At 39.3% G+C, this 19,725-nt stretch overlaps 3 protein-coding genes and 1 non-coding gene across 8 annotated transcripts in view; 3 read left to right on the top strand and 1 right to left on the bottom strand.

Moving 5' to 3' along the window:
• Positions 1-343: 343 nt before the first annotated feature.
• On the top strand, positions 344-435 carry trnar-ucu (transfer RNA arginine (anticodon UCU)). Its single transcript is given in 2 exon segments — positions 344-380; positions 400-435. It is a non-coding gene; the product is annotated as a tRNA-Arg (tRNA).
• Positions 436-1,633: 1,198 nt separating this feature from the next.
• On the top strand, positions 1,634-11,962 carry cldnd1a (claudin domain containing 1a). 4 transcript variants are annotated; one of them, XR_006981464.2, is made up of 6 exons: positions 1,634-2,563; positions 2,752-2,859; positions 3,122-3,259; positions 4,159-4,407; positions 11,302-11,436; positions 11,572-11,962. XR_006981464.2 is itself a non-coding variant. In XM_017461282.3 (4 exons), exons 1-4 carry the CDS (start codon positions 2,233-2,235, stop codon positions 4,377-4,379), a joined length of 768 nt encoding a protein of 255 aa, XP_017316771.1. In that variant the 5' UTR covers positions 1,696-2,232; the 3' UTR covers positions 4,380-8,782. The 4 variants fall into 4 exon arrangements, 3 of the variants coding, with proteins under 3 accessions (XP_017316771.1, XP_017316772.1, XP_047008381.1); XM_017461282.3 differs by lacking the exons at positions 11,302-11,436; positions 11,572-11,962 and having other exon boundaries at positions 1,696-2,533; positions 4,159-8,782; XM_017461283.3 differs by lacking the exons at positions 11,302-11,436; positions 11,572-11,962 and having other exon boundaries at positions 1,704-2,527; positions 4,159-8,782.
• LOC108260764 (N-acyl-aromatic-L-amino acid amidohydrolase (carboxylate-forming) B) lies at positions 9,062-15,965 on the bottom strand. The gene is made up of 7 exons (XM_053677743.1): positions 15,550-15,965; positions 13,336-13,568; positions 12,765-12,966; positions 12,280-12,367; positions 10,115-10,222; positions 9,782-9,894; positions 9,062-9,657 (listed from the first exon to the last, which is right to left on the bottom strand). The coding sequence occupies exons 1-7, from the start codon at positions 15,583-15,585 to the stop codon at positions 9,460-9,462; spliced, it is 978 nt and encodes a 325-aa protein (XP_053533718.1). The 5' UTR covers positions 15,586-15,965; the 3' UTR covers positions 9,062-9,459.
• Positions 15,966-17,622: 1,657 nt separating this feature from the next.
• dctn6 (dynactin subunit 6) overlaps positions 17,623-19,725 on the top strand; it is a 3,078-nt gene continuing 975 nt past the window's right edge. The window contains 4 exon segments of one of the 2 annotated variants that reach the window (NM_001200867.1): positions 17,623-17,659; positions 18,322-18,386; positions 19,001-19,106; positions 19,595-19,683. In NM_001200867.1, coding sequence (NP_001187796.1) covers positions 17,628-17,659; positions 18,322-18,386; positions 19,001-19,106; positions 19,595-19,683 — 292 coding nt within the window. In that variant the 5' untranslated portion in view covers positions 17,623-17,627. 2 annotated transcript variants of the gene reach the window in all.

Genomic DNA, 19,725 nt, shown 5'->3' with positions numbered 1-19,725 from the left:
GATACAAAAATGTGTGTAAGTCGTGCAGGTTAATTTATAATCAAGCCAGAAATTATTATCAGTTCCTAATTTTGCTTTTAGGCAGGATGTCATTCATTTATTTGCATGCAGTTATTCTGGAAGAACGAATGTAGACGTGCCCATGATAGATCACTGCCTAAGTGGATGAAGACGGTAATTTTTGGTTGTTCTTCGTCTGAAAATCCTGTATAATTAACGCTATATGGTATATTTGTTCGCAATCGGTATAATACTGTACAGTCACAGAAACTAATTTTATACTGTCCATTCATATAAACTGGTGTAGACTTAAAACGCCCGGATGTGGCCTAGTGCAACAGGTGGCTCCGTGGCGCAATGGATAGCGCATTGGACTTCTAGGCAAGCACTAGCGATGTGATTCAAAGGTTGTGGGTTCGAGTCCCACCGGAGTCGCGCTTTTGCTTACAAATTAAAATAATATATAACTTTATATATATTATTAAAACTTGATAAAATAATAACAATATGATCAGATACATATTAAGCAGTAAATCTGAATCGCTCAATTTATTATTAGAATTAGTTTGTTCCTGCTTCATCGATGGTGCAGTGACGATAGGTCGACTGTAGATGTCGCCATTTTACAGCACTTAGGTTCCCAATCCTGATCCTGGAGAACCCCCTGTACCGGACATGTTAGTGAAGTTGTGTTGGTGCAGAGAACCGGTGCGTTACGATGTTAAAGATGCTACAGACTTCAAGGGCTGTTTGATTCCAGAAATTTGGAGTTGAGTCCGATTCTGGTTCCAGGTGAATCGATGGAGTCATTCCCAAGAGTCGATTGCACATAATCATTTTTTCAGTTCCAAAAAGTTGATACTGGAATTGAGTCCAAAGCTTCGGAGTCGACTCTCGTTTCCCAAGTGCCTGGAAATGAGGAATCAGTTCTTTTTGGGATCGAGACCCAGCCCTAGACTTTGGTGGAAGTCACTGATAAGGCGATCATTAGTCATTTATTTCACATTAGTCTTATAGAATTGAGTCTGTCTCCTTTTTGTTGTTGTTGTTGTTTCTGTTATTATGATATGAATATGTTTTCCTTTTTAACCTTGCTCTATTTTATATTTTAAAATCGTTTTCAACAGCGTAAATATATAATAATAATAATAAAAATAAATGAATAATAATTAACATGAGGCCTGCCAGTGTGTCATGATAACTATATAATAATACTGACACTGTAGACATCATTAGGCTATAACAGCAGGAATACACAATGTCATGTACTGTATTTTAAATTCATATTCTTAACCAGATAGTCACACATTTTAGCAAATTAATTATATTTGCTACTTGGCAAAACTATAAGCAATATCAACTTCATTAATTATATACATAAGGGTAGTAACTTGAGTTACTAAAGTACTACATGTATCTGTTATATCCTGTACATATAATGTGAGTCAAAGGTTGTGGAGTGAAGTCCCACTCGAGTTTTATTACTTTTTTTTTGTTTGTTTACAAATGAAAATATATTTTTAGATATATTATTCAAAAGTGCTATAATATGACTCAGACCTGATAAATATGAAATAATCAAGCTGAAAGCTGAAATTCTTAACTATATAGGTTTCAGACCTTCGCATAAAGAATTAAAACACCTTGCTCAGTTATAACATGAAAAACAAGTTTTCAGTAAAAAGCCCAGAATAATTTTTTTTTAGCAAATTAATGTCTGATTTTTTTCTCTTGACTGCATTGATTAGACTCAGCTCGAATGCATTCTTTAAACTCAGTAAGTCATGTCGAAAATTTGTTAATTTAATGACATTATTTTATTTATTTATTTATTTTTAAAGACAACCCCGACAGCCATTTCAGTACTATAATACCCAGCATTCCCTGCTTCTGCCTGATGACCGGAAAAGGAAAGCATGCGGATTATTTACAAAATCTGAACGGCAATGCAGGAGCACTGTTTTTGTACTAAGAAAATGATTAGTAATATCTGTTTATAATTGTTCCACTCATTCATTTGACTCATTCATTTGACTCATTCATTTGACTCGAAGGCTTGTTGATAAGTGACAGATTAAATGAAGAAAGAATTGCTGAGCGACAGATGGATGTTGCACCGCAACAGATGGGCTCTTCATTTGATCTGATCTGTGGATTAAAAAAAAAATCAGGGCGCTCGAGGAAATAAAGAAGGGGAAAAAATCAGGTCAGTTCGGGGAGAGACTCGGCATCATGGTGGACAACCGCTCCGCCACGGCGCTGGTGATCGCATGCGTGCTGAGCGCCCTGGCCACGGTTTACCTGTCTGTAGCGGTGGGCACGCGCCACTGGTACCAGTACACGAGCCCGCAGGTACGTCACGAGCACAACGCGACCGAGCTGCGCGCGCTGCACCAGGAGCTCAGCGATGGAGAGTTCGACGAGAAGACCGCGAGCGACGCGATGTTCCGCCTCAACGGCACACTCGGCCTGTGGTGGAGGTGCGTGCGCGTGCCCGCCGACCGCAACCGCTGGTACCGAGAGCCAGGTGGGGGTGCGTGGCGCGCGCTCTTACTGAACCCCAGTAATAATACTAATAATCATCTTTATCTATTATTATGATTGTTGTTATGTAATTATTGTTAAGACTACATCACAAAGTCCTAAATATAAACAAAAGTAATTAAAACAGTAGGCCTACGTACGATAGGCTAATACAAATACACAAGTTGTAATAAGTGTGTGTGTGTGTGTGTGTGTGTGTGTGTGTAGATCCTGAGATGGACACTGAGTGTGTGAGCTTCACGCTGTCTCAGCAGTTCACACCCAAATACACAGAGCCAGGCAACCACAACAGCGGAGAGGACATAATACGCACCTGTGAGTGAGACACACACACACACACACACACACACACACATATATATTTACTCTCCACTGTCAAATTTAACATTCACAGAACATTCACAAGTTTTGGGGCTGTAATGTGACTGCTCTAGTATTTAATGGCACTTTTTAAAATATTTATAACATACATGTAATAATAATGTAATAATATTCAATATATTTAACATATAGTACATGTACTGCATTTATGAATATATAAATCTTTAAATATATTTATTCAACTTGCTCTCTATAGATATGTGGAGGTGTCAGTTTCTCCTGCCCCTGCTCTCTCTGGGTTTGGTGTTAGTGGGAGGGCTGGTGGGATTCTGTGCGTGTTTGTGTCGTAGTTTCAGTCCCACACTGGGCATTGGACTCCTCCACCTCCTTGCAGGTTAGGAACCTTTGGTTCTTGGAGAACAAGCACCAACATCCATCCATCTATCCATCCATCCATCCATCCATCACATTTGCTCATCAGACACCAATGTTCAACATCAAACGGCAGCATTCTAAGTTAAATGTAAACATTCTCCGTTAATCGTCAGCATTGTGTATTAAACCACAGCCGTCTCCATCGAACATCTACACTTTCATTAAACACCAACAGTCTCTATCAGACTCCAATATCTGATCATTAGACATCAAGTCCAGAGTTCTCTATCGTTAAATTGTTCAAACACCATCATCCTATGTCAAACACCAACATTTTCCATTAATCACCAATATGCTCCATCAAATGCCAACATTTTATCATTAGACATCAAGTCCAAAGTTCTCTATCATTAAATCCATCAAGCACCAACACTCTCCATCAAACACCAGCATTCTCCATTAAGCACCTGCATTCTTCATCAAACACCAGCATTCTCCATTAAGCACCTGCATTCTTCATAAAACACCTGCTTTCTCCATCAAGCACCTGCATTCTCCATCAATCACAAACATTCTCCATCAAACACCTTTATCCTCCATCAAACACCAGCATTCTCCATCAAACACCAGCCAGCATTCCCCATCAAAGACCTGCATTCACCATCAAAGACCTGCATTCACCATCAAACACCAGCCAGCATTCTCCCTCAAACACCAACATTCTCTATCAAGCACAAACAATTTCCATCAAACACCAACACACACTATCATTTCTGCATTATTACTAGTAAATTAGCAGCCTTATGTAGCTTCTGTAAAACTGTGATTCATCAGGTTGCTGGCTGAATCAAGTCTCTAATTTAAGCCATTCTCCACACTCCTGCCCTCTCTCTCTCTCTCTCTCTCTCTCTCTCTTAGGAGTGTGTTCTCTGGGCTGTGTGTGTTGTTTTCTAGCGGGAATGGACCTGCTACACCGTGTCTCTGTTATCCCAGACCAGGTGGATGGTTCTCTTGGTTGGTCCCTCTATCTCGCGCTCATCTCCTCTCCGTTGTACATGATGGCTGCCGCTCTACTGGTGTGGGCCGCTCGCAGCCACAGCAAGAACTACTACCGTTTCACTGCCTACCGAGTGGCCTAGAGCATGCATTTCATATGATTACCAGCAGGTCTGTGTCCCAAATCACATAATACTGCACTAAACACACACCTACACATCTTGAATACTGACCTACTAAATATTATGTAAACATACCGTTACACCAACATACAGTTGATATGTTAAATTACAGCCCCAATTCCGAAAAAGTTGGGACAGTATGGAAAATGCAAAAAAAAAACCCAAAAGAGTAATTTGAAAATTCAATTCACCCTGTACTATCTTGAAAACACATTATTTGATGTTTCACTTTGTGAATTTCATTTATTTTTGAAAATATACACTCATTATAATCTGATGACTGCAGCACACTAGGACTAGCCCTTCTTATTTCAACTTGTCACATCGCTATTAGTCCTAAATTGCCCCCGTCACAACTTTTTTGAAACATGTTGCATGCATCAATTTTAAAGTAAACTTTTACCTTCAAAATACTTGATTGATTTAGGTAAAACATCAAATACCTTGTCTTTACACGGTGTTTTGTTTAAATACAAGTCGAAGTACATTTACAAACCAATCCTCTTTGTTTTTATTAGCATTTTCCGTACTGTCCCAACATTTTTGGAATTGGGGTTGTAGAATGACATCATATCGCTATTCCATAATACTTCCATACTACAGTACGTACTAGGGAGAAAAGAGTACACCGTCATATAACCATAATAACAATGTTGTCAAACTACTGTACTAAACAGTAAGCAAAAAGGTGTATACAGCCATGCTGAATAGTATGGAACAAAAGCACACTCCCATACAATGGAACTAAATAATATGGCATATTAAAACTACTGTACTAAATAGTACGATATACTAGAACACCCCCATACTACCATGCTAAATAGTATATCAAAATAGTACATAACCAGTCTGTCATGCAAAACAGTATGCCAAGATAATACACCACCATACTCTTTAGTGCAGTATTATGGGGGTGTTTTATTACACCCCCATACTACCATATTAAGTAGTGTATATAAAAATAGTACATAACCAGTATGTCATGCAAAATTGTATGCCATCACTGACTACTGCACTATATAGCATGTCAAAATCGTACACTGCTCTACTTCCATACTAAATATTAATATAATATAATTATATTCTTATATATATAATAATAAACGTACGTGTTGCCATAGTAAATTATATAGTACACTAAATACAAGCACACTGCACTGATTATGCACTCCAGCACAGAGTGAGTATTAGAGCAGGACGGAGTGTGATTCATGGTAGTGCATGTGTACTATTCGGACATACTTTTAACCGTAGTAACATGCGGAATGGGATGTAGCCTGAGCTTAGCTTAAAATAGCTTCCCTCCATCTAGCTGTCTGGCTGCTGTTCGGAGATTTACTGTGAATCACACTGAAGCGCCCCGATAATCCGAAATCAGCAGCTGGAGAAGAGACGGCTATAAAAGCTAGCTGAGTGTGTGAGAGCAGAAAAAGTGCTGTGTGGACACTCACAGGGCATAGACCATAGCTGTTAGATTCTTCATCATCACCCCGACCGTGAAATGCAGAAGAGAGGATAAATACTGCAGTGAGGTGCCGACGTTTATGATTTAATCATAGCATTTACAGTTTTTGACCCGTTGCCATGGCAATACAGGAGACAGCAGTAAACCAGTAATCAGACCAAGCTTTTGCTTGGGCATGATTTTATCTAGTTGAAATGTACCTTGTGAATTCCTGAGTCAGTAAAAAACCAAGGCTGTGGTCTCTTTGGTTGTTAAAAAGAAATGGAGGTGCTGCTTATTATTAATTGGCATCACACCATACTTTTTTTTTTTTTATCTCGCTGTTTTCTTAAAGATTGCAAGCTAGGATTTACTAGTTACCATGTTGGCACCTCTGATATTAATTCAAGCAAGGCACTTTATTGTTTCACGCTTTACCTGCATGGCTGTGTACTGATGGGACACTCTGTTAATGCAAATCTGTGTATGTGATTGTGTGGGTGGATTTCGAGAAGTCACTGGAGTGTTTCTCGCATAAACTGTGAAGTGTTTAATGGCACAATGTAACGAAGATGCACAGAGAGAGCTTTTTTTTTTCTCGCGCCGACACAGTGTCAACACCCAATCAGGAAACTTTGTCTAAAATCAGTGTGGTTCCAGTAGCACAATCCTGCAGGATGAGAACCAAGCAGGTTGGGGGTCATTTCGTTACCGTGAAAATTGACATGCCCACCAGTGTGAAGAAACTTGGATCAGAAAGAAAAATTGTTTACTCAAAGAAAGTGGCAAAAATGACTGTACAGTAGTGCTTGAAAGTTTGTGAACCTTTTGGAAGTTTCTATATATCTGCATATCTGTGAGTGCCAAAAGTATGTGAAACTCTAGGATTAGCAGTTAAGTCAGGTTTTTTTTTAATCAGTGGGATGGCGATCAGGTGTGAGTGAGCGTCGTGGTTTATTTAAAGAGCAGGGATCTATCAGAGTCTGATCTTTACAACACATGTTTGTGGAAGTGTATTACGGCATGAACAAAGGAGATTTCTGAGGACCTCAGAAAAAGAGTTGTTGATGCTCATCAGACTGGAAACGCTTACAAAACCATTTCTAAAGAGTTTGGACTCCACCAATCCACAATCAGACAGATTGTGTACAAATGGAGGAAATGCAACACCATTATTACCCTCCCCAGGAGTGATCGACCGACAAAGATCACTCCAAGAGCGAGATGTGTAATGATCCATGACGTCACAGAGAACCCAGGGTATCTTTTAAGCAACTGAAGACCTCTCTCACATTGACTAAGTTTAATGTTCACGAGTCCATCATCAGAACACTGATCAACAATGGTGTGCATGGCAAGGTTGCAAGGAGAGAGCCACCGTTCTCCAAAACGAACATTGCTGCCCTTTTGCAGTTTGCTAAAGATCACGTGAACAAGCCAGAAGGCTATTGGAAAAATGTTTTGTGGTTGGATGAGACTAAAATAGACCACCTTGGTTTAAATGAGAAGCAAAAACACTGCATACCAGCTTAAAAAAATTATCCAATCCGTGAAACATGGTGGTGGGAGCGTATAATGTTTTAGGCATCTGGGCCAAGACGACTTGCCATCATTGATTGAACAACGAATTCTTAATTATACCGGCGAATTCTTAAAAAAAATATCAGGACAGCCGTCAGTGAACTGAATCTGAAGAGAACGCGGGTCATGTCACAGGAAACACAAGTCGTGCTACCAAAGAACGGTTAAAGAAGAATAAAGTGAATGTTTTGGAACGGCCAATTCAAAGTCCTGACCTTAATCCAATAGAAATGTTGTGGAAGAACCTGAAGCGAGCAGTTCAAGTGAGGAAACCCACCAACATCCCAGAGCTGAAGCTGTTCTGCACTGAGGAACGGGATAAAACCTCCGAGCCGATGTGCAGGACTGATCAACACTTACCCCGTTTAGTTTAGTTGCTGCACAAGGGGATCACACCAGATACCAAGAGCAAAGGTTCACATACTTTTGTTACTCACAGATATGTAATTTTGGATCATTTTCCTCAATAAATAAATGGCCAAGTATAATATTTTGTCTCCGTTGTTGAATTGGGTTCTCGTTATCTACCTTTAGGACTTCTTCTAGAAAATCCAATGACATTTTAGGTCATATTTATGCAGAAACATAGTAAATTCTACTGTAGCTAGTTAAAGTTAGCTAATGGTTCTGCTCTCATTCTGGTGGAAATGAGAACCGGTTCTTTGTCCTGCATCTGCTCTGTGTTGGTGGAAAAAAAGGTCTTGATACAATATATATAGATTAAAGAATGGGTCAGGTATGGATTCAGGCACACCAATCTTTACTTTGTATATTATTCTTATGTCTAACTTTGTCCTAATTTCTTTGTATGTTGTATTTTGTAGTAATGTTAAGTGTTATAGTGTTCATTAGACCAGGCTATTGTTATGAATGCCAATGATACATAAGCATAAACCTTTAATAACTGTTAATTTATTTGTAATTATTTAATTATTATTAATTTATTTAATTTATTCCTGTTAACTTGTTTATTTATTCTTGTTTTTTTGTGTGATTTTTTTTTAACGTATTGTTGCATATACATGGATGTGTAGTTTTTTTTGATTAAACAGCAAATCATGCTATATTAATTAATGTTAACAGTGAATCCGAACTCCTTATATTGAGCATGTGATAATGCAGCATTGTGACTGTACAGCGTTAATATGCAAAGCAATGACATTCCCTTTGTAAGCTTTTCCCCTGAGGTTTGGATTCATTAACCGGATCTGTTCTATAGTTATTGCATTTGTATTAAATGGACTGATTTTAACTTCAATAAAATTACTTTAAAAAAAAAACAAAACAACATTTGTTCATTAGAAATGAACCCTATACAAGTATAGAGCTGAGGGTTAAGGTTCTCACTCGGTCTTGGGATTTGAACTCGCAACCTTTTGCTTACTAGAACAGATTCTGAAAGTGTCGAGTGGCTTGATTTGGATTCCATACGTGGATATTTTATTTTGAAACAGGACCTGTTGAGGGGCTTGACGTATTTCCTTAACAAAATTCAGAATAACTGGCAGAATTGTAGAGGAAAAACCTGAACTTGGACATTTTTTTCCCACAGAAATAAGTATCAACGCCAAATTTTTGTCATTCATTTGCAATTCAGACAAGAGACATGTACAAAGTATTGAAAAAATTCTGAAACACCCATTTTTATTCCATGGGCACTTTAAGTGGCAAGCTACTACCTCATCATCACTCAGTGAGGTTCCTCATCAGTTCTTCATTGGAAATTCCAGGCATTTAATTCCCATCAATGATCACGTGATTAGATAAAGATGTTAAGATTTTAGCATTGTAGTTAGATAAGTGGTGTATCATGGTTAGGGGTTAGGGCTAGGAGTTGAGGATAGAAGTTGGTGTTGGAGTTCTGGTTAGAGTAGAGGGTTTGAGGTTCAGGGTTTCGGTATGGAGTAGTAATGGGTTATGGTATGACTAAAAACCTTCAAGGATGTATTTAAGAAGCCCAATCTGTATTACACTGGAGTCTCTTTATTTCTCGTCTTTCTCTCTGGAGTATGCTCTTCACATTCTGCTGCACTGGATGTCTGGAATCTCCACCTTCCTTCTCCTCGCTAGAGACAGAGCGACACCCGTTTCGTAGAACGCACACTCGTTGACGAAGAAAGGATAGAGCGCTTCTTTCCCTTTGTACCTCAGAGTCTCTCCGGAGAAAGAGAGGAAGACGGGGTCACCTGGGTGCAGGAGACAGAAATCTCTATCCTGGGAAAAGGAGGAGACAGGAGAAAGTCACTCCAGCTTCTCAGTGTCCAATATAATGAGACTTGAAGAATTTTTAAGAAAATGAGAGAGAGTGAGAGGAGATCTGCTTTCTGAAAAACAAAACCTGTAGTTCTGGATGCACCGCAGCTGTGATGGTGTGTGTGAGAGGATCTTGAGGGTATTTGATGTTCTCCACCATCGTATAAACGTCCACCGAGCCGCCTTCAAACTGGGTCCCTGAAGACGAAAGGAAAAAGAGGAACATCACAAATCAAGGCACGCTGACGTATTAGTATAAGATGTTTCTCCACTAATTTGTACTCAGGAACTGATGAAGAGCCTCAGACAAGTGGAGAAACATCTCCAAAACTGTAACACAAACTGTAACACACTGATGACTTCTATTAGATGTTCTTCTACCTTCAAAGCATGCTGGGTAGTGTAGCCTCCTTGGTACCTGAGTTGAACAGACGAACCCACTCAAGTGTGAGATGAACAGCCTCCTGCATGGCAGTAAAAACGTTGGCTCTGATCACGCCATGTGGCTGAGGACCGACCTCCATCGCTGCACGGAGGAAAAAAACTCTCGTTCGGATAGAAATGTAGTCTTTATTTTAAAAAATGCAAATGCTAAGCCAACCTTTTTTTATTATTATTATTGAGCATGGCATTTAAAGCACTACTTTAACTTAGTTTCTGCGCACAGGGCAAAAAAAAAAAAATGTGTCAAGGCTTTTCAAATTAATCGCTTCAGTGAAAATCAGGATGAAATGGAGTATATCGGAGGGCGTTTAGAAAGAGTCCATAAATTAAGAGATGTGTATAATTCTGAGGAGTGCTTGAGTCAGCACGGCTTAGTCAAATGGAGGAAAAACCGACAGAGGAGTCATTCATCCAAAAAAAAGCATGAGGTGCTTTATAAAGTTATTAATTTGGCAGATTTTTTTTTTTTATCCAATCCAAGCATATAACTAAGCATTTGAGATTTGAAAGTCTGGCTTTAACGCTCAGCAGTGACACTGTGCCTGTCCTGTGAAGGAGAGAGAGATTGACTGAGACTAACTTCACGGCTGGTGAAGCTATTCGTTTAACTAATAGAACGGGAAATAGAAGTCAGGGATGCTCACACTTCTATAACAATAGATCTACTTTTACATATTATTATTATTACTATTATTATTATTATTATTATTATGGTAAGCTCCATCATGTAAAATATGCACATACAGTCTAGCTTTGGAGTTTGGAGAGAATTTTTTTTCTTTCAGAGATTTGTTCTATTTATTTTATCTGCTTTTGACATATCAGTCACACGTTTTGAAATCGGCATTGTAAAGAGAAAAAAAATCATCCTCCCATTCTGAGTGAAAATGGAATGTTTATTTAGTTGTTTTTTTTGTTTTTTTTGCCACTCTACCTGCTTCTGTTTCATCCGCCATTTTGAATTGGCAATCTGCTGTACTTGCCGTGCTATTGGTTGTTATGGTAACCTGTATAGCCTCAGAAGTATGATCACAACTGTATGATAGCAGTATATCGGAGATATCTTTTAAAAATCATTAGACCTTTGGTTAGGAAATAAAAGTGATCTTGGAGATTGTTTTATTATAATTAAATACGTGTTTTTAATCTATTTGTGTGTAGAACCCCGGTGCGTGAGGGCGTGGAGGGAGACTCAGCAGACGTGAGCTCCGGGCTCACGTTTGTTCAGCCTGTGCTTTTCAGCGCACTTTCAAAACTCAGCAAAAAAAACAACAACACCACAACGACAGGAAGCAGGTCCGTCCCGAAGTCTCAGCTTTCGCACTGTCCGGTTTAAGTTCATGCTTCTTGGCGTGTGTGTGCGTGTGTTTCACAAGCAGTATATCTCAATCTCTCTCTCTCTTTCTCTCTCTCTCTCTCTGGTTACGAAAGTCACTGAAAGTAACAAAGGGACAGGAAGATCGACCAGTGGTTGTCTTACGAGCGATGTAATGAACACCCCTGGAGTAGGTATTTAATCAACCGTGCAGTTTTGATCGAACACTAAATTGTTGGTTCCGGACAGGCTGATTTGCATATTTCGGAAACAGCTACGTTCCTGAGAATTTCACACACAACAGTCTCTTATGGTTTACACAGAATGGTGCAAAAAACCCAAAAAACATCCAGTGATCAGTGGAAGTGTCTTGTTGATGAGAGTGGGTTGGAGGAGAGTGGCCAGACTGGTTTGAGCTGACAGGAAGGCAATAACCACTCTTTGCAACCACGGTGAGCAGAAAAACATCTCAGAACACACGACGTGTTAAATGTTGAGGTCGGACGGGCTGCGACAGCGGAAGACCACGTCGCTTCCCTTCACGTTCCACTCGTGAACACGAGTCCGAGGCTGCAGGTGGAAAAAGACCAGGTGATGACCGACTCGAGGTCCGTGGTGTGTTCTGAAATGCTTTTCTGCTCACCACAGCTGTAAAGAGAGGTTATTGGAGTTACTCTAGCCTTTTTTTGTCAGCTAGAACCAGTCTAAACATTCTCCTCTGACCTCTCCTCTTTCTTTTTTTCTAAATATGACTTTCAGTCTTGAGCCTGTATTAAAAATCTCGTATTGAGTGTGTGTTTGAGAGCAGCCGCTCTTATACTCACCAAATCCGTGTTTCCCAACAGAGTGCAACGTGTAAGCCTCACTCTTAGGAACATCGTAGTGGACATACCGAACTGGAATGGTGGCCAGCTCCCTCTGAAAACACACACACATCCTAAACACATTCCTGATTTAAACCAGAAAATACCTGAATTCTCATCTGAAAAGCAGAATAGTCCTTAGGTGCTTCTGAATCCCGTTATACTCATCTTGAATTCCTTATTAGTCCTTTACCTACACCTAAATCCAACGCCCTCTTCTTAAACTCCGAATTTCCTGCTTAAAGCCAGGGATATTTTCTTTTATCCTAATCCAAAATTCTTATTTTAAGCCCAGATCCCATCACCAAAAATCTCAAATTCTAATCTTGATCAAATCTCCAGGATTCTTGAAAAATGCTGTGATCTGTGCATGAAGTCCTCATTAATTCAGCTAATGAAACCCCCATTTCTGTCAGTTTGTGGAAGGTCTGTGCCAGATAGGACACTCTTGCCTGCAGGTGTTTACAGATGTGCAGGCAGATCCAGTCGCTGTCGGAGTGAGCGATGAGGCAGAGGCCCACGTTGGCAGTGCTGCTGTGAAGATCACAGAGCAGATCCACCGCAGCAGAACCGCCTTTAGGACCGAGCAGAGCGTTCAGCTCCTGAGCCCGAACAACCTCGTACGGGGTGACGTCAGAGACGGGGGCACTGAGACAAGGGCACGTTTATTTTATTTTAGAACGTAGGCAAGAAAAGTTTACAGGCTCAGCGAAGAAGATGGAGGAAAGACAGAAAGCGACAGAAAGGAAAAGAGGAGGATGAGTAGAGAAAGATGTGTATTAAGATGAGCGAGAGGGGAAAAAAGAGAAATGGTGAAAGGGGGACAAACTTTTCTCTTTTTTTTTTAAAGTAAGAGGGAAAAACAGGAACAGGGTGGGGAAAACAGACAGGACAGGAAAAGAAAGACAGAGTCAGACAGAGAAGAAAAATAGACAGAGTACTCAGCTATTCCTAATATTAGTTCTGTCTGGTATGTGTGTGTGTGTGTGTGTGTGTGTGTGTGTGTGTGTGTCTGACCTCAGTGTAGTGTGTGTGAAGCAGCGGTTGAGGTCCACCTCCATGTAACGTACACACTGCTGCACAGCACGTGGGTTTGTCATCACCGTTACCATAGTAACCGGATCCGCCATGCTGCCCTTCCGCTTCCTCTTCATGCTCTGCCGCAGCAGGTAAACCCCAGCCAGTTCGTTGCCGTGGGTACCACCACACACGGCCACGCGGTACAGAGCCGGGACGGTCACTACTGCTGGCTGTGTCACATGACCATAAGAAAGCCCTCAACATATAACTATATAGTAATTAAAGGGATGATTCACCCAAAAACGAAAATTCTGTCATCAATTCCTCACATTCATGTCGGTCCAAACCCATACGACTTTCGTTCATCTTCGGAACACAAATTAAGACATTTTTAGTGAAACAAGGTAGATTTCTATCCCTCTGTTTACAGTCGAAGTAACCAAAACTTTCAAGCTCCTAAAAGTTTGTAAAGGCACCGTAAAGGTAATCCATGTGACTCCAGCGGTTTAATTCCAATTTTACAAAGTGATCCGAATGCTTTGTGTGCGCAAAAAACTCAAATTAATTCACAAAATGTCTTCACTTTTGCATAGATCTGCTGTAAACAGTGTTAAAAAAAAGTCTTAATTTTAGTTTTTTTTTGCCCCGACAAAGCATTCGTATCGTTTTATAAAATTGGAATTAAAACGCTGGAGTCTCATGGATTACTTTTACGATGCCTTTATGAACTTTTTAGAGCTTGAAATTTTGGTTACTTGGACTATAAATGGAGGGACAGAAATCTCCCAGGTTTCATTAAAAATGTCTTCATTTGTGTTCCGAAGATGAACGAAAGTCGTATGGGTTTGGAATGACATGAGGGTGAGGAATTGATGACAAATTTTCGTTTTTTGGGTGAACCATCCCTTTAAGCCTAGGAATCACTTATTTATTCATTTTGCAATTTCCGGCATACTAAAAACAGATCAGATGTTGACTGGTTGGTATTTGGTGGGCCACAGTATTATTACTACGCTCTCTCTCTCTCTCTCTCTCTCTCTCTCTCTCTCTCTCTCTCTCTCTCTGTCTCTCTCTGTCTCTCTCTCTCTGTCTCTCTCTGTCTCTCTCTCTCTCTGTCTCTCTCTGTCTCTCTGTCTCTCTCTCTCTGTCTCTCTGTCTCTCTCTCTCTCTGTCTCTCTCTGTCTCTCTGTCTCTCTCTCTCTGTCTCTCTCTCTCTCTGTCTCTCTCTGTCTCTCTGTCTCTCTCTGTCTCTCTCTCTCTCTCGCTCGCTCTCTCACTTGCTCTCTCTCTCTCTCTAACTCTCTCTCTCGCTCTAAAATTGAATTAAATAAACCAAATATTACTTTCTTTTGAATGAAAAATAACTGACTACACCTTTAAAGAAATAGTTAAAGACGTGTTTATCATCCAAAGCGTGCTTGGTGTTTGTTTACTACTTTTATTCTGCACTGGCACTATGAGTTTATCTTTTTTCTCATAGGCACTTCCTGGTTAAATAAATGCTATTATTATTATTATTATTATTATTAGTAGAAGTAGTAGTAGTAGTAGTAGTAGTAGTAGTAATTTTTTTTGGCATAGTGGCATCTTAATTATTTGTATTGAATTCTATTTGTCTTATTTTAATTGTTCTTTTCATTCATTTTTTATTTTACTTTTCTGCAAAGTGTAAACTACAATGATGATTATTATTAGTAGTAGTATTATAAGTATTAGTATTAGTATTGTTAGTATTTCTTTGAATAATGTGCTTTGCTGTCTTTGCACCACCAGCAGACTGACATGCGGTTATTTCGTTCATTTCAATTTGTTTCAATTCAATTCTTAATATCTGACTTAATAACAAACATAATAATCATAATGAAAATCACATTCATATTTTTCTGCACTGCATTGCCAAATGATTTACTTTTTTTAAAAAAAATATATTTTTATGTGAATTTATATATATATATATATATATATATATATATATATATATATATATATATATATATATATATATATATATATAATATATATATATATTTTTTTTACATATTGAAATTTCTTATAGAATTTTTGTCTCTTTAAAGTAACTTGTTATGACACAAACCCCACGACGAGCTGTACTATTGGGCTGGAAGATTATTATGTCAAGAATCTCTGAGCCACACATCCATGTGGTAATAAGTTTTCGGTCATGTTTGAATTAGTTGGTTGAGCTCTTACCTTACTTCTGAGATGGGAGCGGTGTTCCCTCTCCATCGCTCAGACTCGCACACGATCCTGAACCTCCTGTTCGGGACACCACCTTTGTCCTTTGACTTAGAGCTCTGACTGAGGTTAGCTAACCTGATCCTGATCCTGGTCTGGAGTCGCCATGACTAGCACGAGTGTGTTCTGTCCATCCTGAGTAGCTGAGAGAAGTTTTTCAGCTGTCCAGTTTCTTTTGGCTGCTGCATTGCTCACTGACCATTCTCGCTGCTGTACTACAGTTTAACTGACTCAGCAGTCACGTCCTGCCTCTTTCACACACGCGCGCATACACACGCACGCGCACACACACACACTCCTTCATGCTGCTCCTCTGAATTTATAGTGAGCTTGGGTGTGTGCTCTGCAGTGCACCGTTCACCCCCAACTACCTACCTCTCTCTCTCTCTCTCTCTCTCTCTCTCTCTGTGAAAGAGACCACTGCAGATTTATGCAGCAGGCCTATCTGCTGCCCTGCACATTTGAGCGCGTTTTCCTGCTCTAACACACTCATTATAACCTCATAAAGAATGTGTCAGCATGCTGATAAACTGGATCAGGTGTGCTGAAAGCTCTGAGCTTCAGAGCTGAGGGAATAAAGGAGTCAGATTGGGAAACGGTGCACTGGCACGACATGAATTTGAGGCACACAGCAATAAATATCAGGATAGATTTTTAGCGAGTGAGAATACATTCTAACTTTGAAATAAGTGCTGAATTACTCGATGCTGTATAACGCACTACCGAAGGGAAAATTATGTTACGAAGACGCGTGTTTATTGTTCACTAATTCATCGTAAAATATAGAATTCAGTAACTACAATGGAACTATGAAAGCTCGGTTCATAATCAAGATCAGTTTGCAATCAGCCAGAGCGAGTCCTCTGAATGGCTCTCGTCTTGCCGCGACAACACAGCAAAGGAGCTTACCGTTTCTTCCTAAAGGGGCTCGAAGCCATGTCTGTTGCTCAGTAATTTGGGAATTAATCATTGTCCATCACCCAACCCTACTGGGATGTGACAGAACAATCAGCTCATCATCCTCAAGTGAGGTTCAACAGTTCATCAAATGTCTATTTTTTAGGACAAAGTCAACCATGGTGAGATGGTGAGAATAGTAATAAGTCAAACACTAGAATTATTGTTGCGCATTAATGCCACACTAATGATGAAAAAGACATGAATTGTAGGCTGATCGGCATTTCCAAATCGTCTGTAGTGTATGAGTGTGTGTGAGATTGTACCCTGCGATGGGTTGGCACACCGTCCATGGTGTCCCCTACCTTGTGCCCCGAGTTCCCTGGGATAGGCTTCAAGCTCCCCGTGACCCTGTGTAGGATAAGCGGTATAGAAAATTGATGAATGGATGGATGGAACTCTATGTTTGCTAATAACTATCCCTTTAACGAATCAGTCTGAATAAAAATGTAGTCCCAGATCTGACAATGTGGTAGATATCCATGGGATATACTGGGACAATGCTCTGACAATGGTGTAATATTAGTTTTTCCATAATTGTGCTTTTTATAGAGGCAAAACGTGTAAAAGAAAGCCAAAAGAGACACATGAAAGTAATAATTTTAATGCATATACCTTGAACTTGTGCACATGACCATGAAGCCTAAGTTTGAGCTTGGAATTGGTGCAGTTTTCCATTCTGTTACAAATCAATCAATCAATAAAGTTGTGCAAACCCTAAATACGGTGATTTGTTGGCTTTATTAACCAAATTTTTTTGCGAATCCCATCGTTATTGAAATGTAAGGAAGCCAAAGAAAATCTTTGTGTCGTTATTTCGTCATCCTTAATGATGATATATTAGCTAGTAATAACGACATAGCATCATTTTTTACTTCTTTTTTTTCCCCAAAAAACTTTTTCCAAGTTCAGGTACAGTACTCGGGTTCAGGGCTGCATAGAACTAGGAAATATGTGCGACGCCAACAGTGTCCAGCAGATGGGAGTACAGTTACATTTAACAGACATTGTTAATCGATTCCTGCAGCCGTCTTTAACCAGGGCGTGTAATCGAGCACTGCATCATTGATTCCAAGATGGCGGACCCCAAACAACCAAACCAGAAAAGGTCTGGATTTCATTTATATCTATGTTTTTACTTGCTTCTTGTTTTTGTATTATTTTCATATGGTAATAATTTTGCTACCATTTTCATAAATGTAAAGCGGGCTATTTAGTTATATTTTAATTAGATAAGTTTAACGCTACCACACCCGGGTAGCGTTAGGTAGCTTGAATGCTAACCGGAGTAGCATCCTCTATGTACCTTCTATTGAATTTATTTATTTACTTATATATATATTTACATATTTTACATCTCCTTCCACTGCTGGTTCATACTCTCCAAAAATGGCCGTACATGCTTTTGACTGTAGCAGATTATTCGCCTAGTTAGGGAAAATCCTAAATCTTTACTCATTGGTCATTTAGTGCCCTAGATCGAGTTATTCCTTAACTCTTGTAGTGCTCTTATGTAGGGAGCATGTAGTGATTTGGGACTGAGGCATATTATATGTAGATATTTATTGAATGCCAACCTTTGCTTCTTTATCCAACAGTAAAGCTGATCATTTTGGGTTTTTCTATAAATATATATAATATTTAGGTGTGCTGCAAGAAACTATTGAAGTAGTGACTGCAAAGTAACGATGATTCACTGACGATAAGGAATAAAAAAAGTGTATATTATATATGTGTACGTGTGTATCTCCTTTTCTCTTGTCTGTGCAGTGTTAAAATAGCTGCTGGTGCAGTGGTGTGTGTGGAGAGTGAAATAAAAGGCGACGTCACCATCGGTAAGCTCTTGTACAGTAATAAATTTATTCGGTTCTGTTTATCAAAGAATAAAGAATCAAGTCATTTAATTGGCAGTGATGCTGACCGGGATAAAGCAGTTAGTAAAGATAGAAGAAGGAATGACATAATGAAATTATTTTCGAGTTGTGAATTCATATTCAGTCATTGTTTGGTTATATTTTTGTGTTTTGATTTCCTGAGTCAGTGTCAGCCGATGTTGTCGAGGAACTGGGTGGATGTTGGATGAGGTGGAAAGACCTGATGAAATATCACACACAGTCAATTCATTTGTAAATTAAATGAATCAAACTAAACAAAACAAAAGAGTAGATTCTGAGTTTCTCTCACAGCCCTATTTGTATATCTTATGATTTTTCTATATAAAAGTGATACAAATCAAAGAAAGCCGTGGAGTCTATCAAACGCTATTCTATTACTTTTCCTAACCAAAAGCTTCACTTTCCATGTTATATGGCATGTAATGTCCTTTTTTGTATTATTTTTTAAAATAGGACACCGCAAGCAAGCACCACGATGAGCCGAAAACCCTCGTGCTGGGTTTTTATCGATTGTCGTTTGGAGAGTTGCATTCAGATCTGTCGGTGTGTTGCAGGGCCGAGGACGGTGATCCACCCGAAAGCCCGGATTATCGCAGACGCCGGTCCCATCATCATAGGAGAAGGCAACCTGATAGAAGAGCAAGCTCTCATCATTAACAGGTATAGTTTCTATCTATTATCTGTTTGTCTCTATTTAAAGATTATATGTGTATTTAGTTGTGCAGGAAGACCAACTCCAGCGTTACAGATAACAGATTGGACCATACTTATTTTGTGTGTGTTTGTTTGTTTGTTTTTATAAATCATTTAATTTGCGATTTATTATTGTTTTTAAACAGGTTTTACAGTTTACATGTTGCATTGCAGTTTAGTTGGCAGTTTACCATCGGACTTAAATATTGTGATAGAAATAAACTCGTGAAAATGCCTTCAGATGATATTTTTAACAAATACCTCCAAATATATCTTCTATAGTGTTTTTTTAAATCCTTTATTATTAAAGCCACTTAAATGGATAACATAGTGTGTAAAAGCATAATAAATGGTCTGTTCTAAAATGGCTTTTGTGTTCGTTTGTGTGTGTGTGTGTGTGTGTGTGTGTGTGTGTGTGTGTGTGTGTGTGTGTGTGTTTGTGTGTTTCTGCTCAGTTATCCTGAAAACATCATGCCTGACACAGAGGGATATGAACCCAAGACCATGACGATAGGGACCAACAATGTTTTCGAAGTCGGCTGTGGTACGCTCTGTGTTTTTTCTGTTTTGGCGTTAATACCCAAAC

This window comes from Ictalurus punctatus, chromosome 29 (genome assembly GCF_001660625.3).
Source record: "Ictalurus punctatus breed USDA103 chromosome 29, Coco_2.0, whole genome shotgun sequence".
Taxonomy (NCBI): Eukaryota; Metazoa; Chordata; class Actinopteri; order Siluriformes; family Ictaluridae; genus Ictalurus; species Ictalurus punctatus.
The sequence above is the reverse complement of the archived record's forward strand: the minus strand, read 5'-3'. Positions and strand labels throughout refer to the sequence as shown.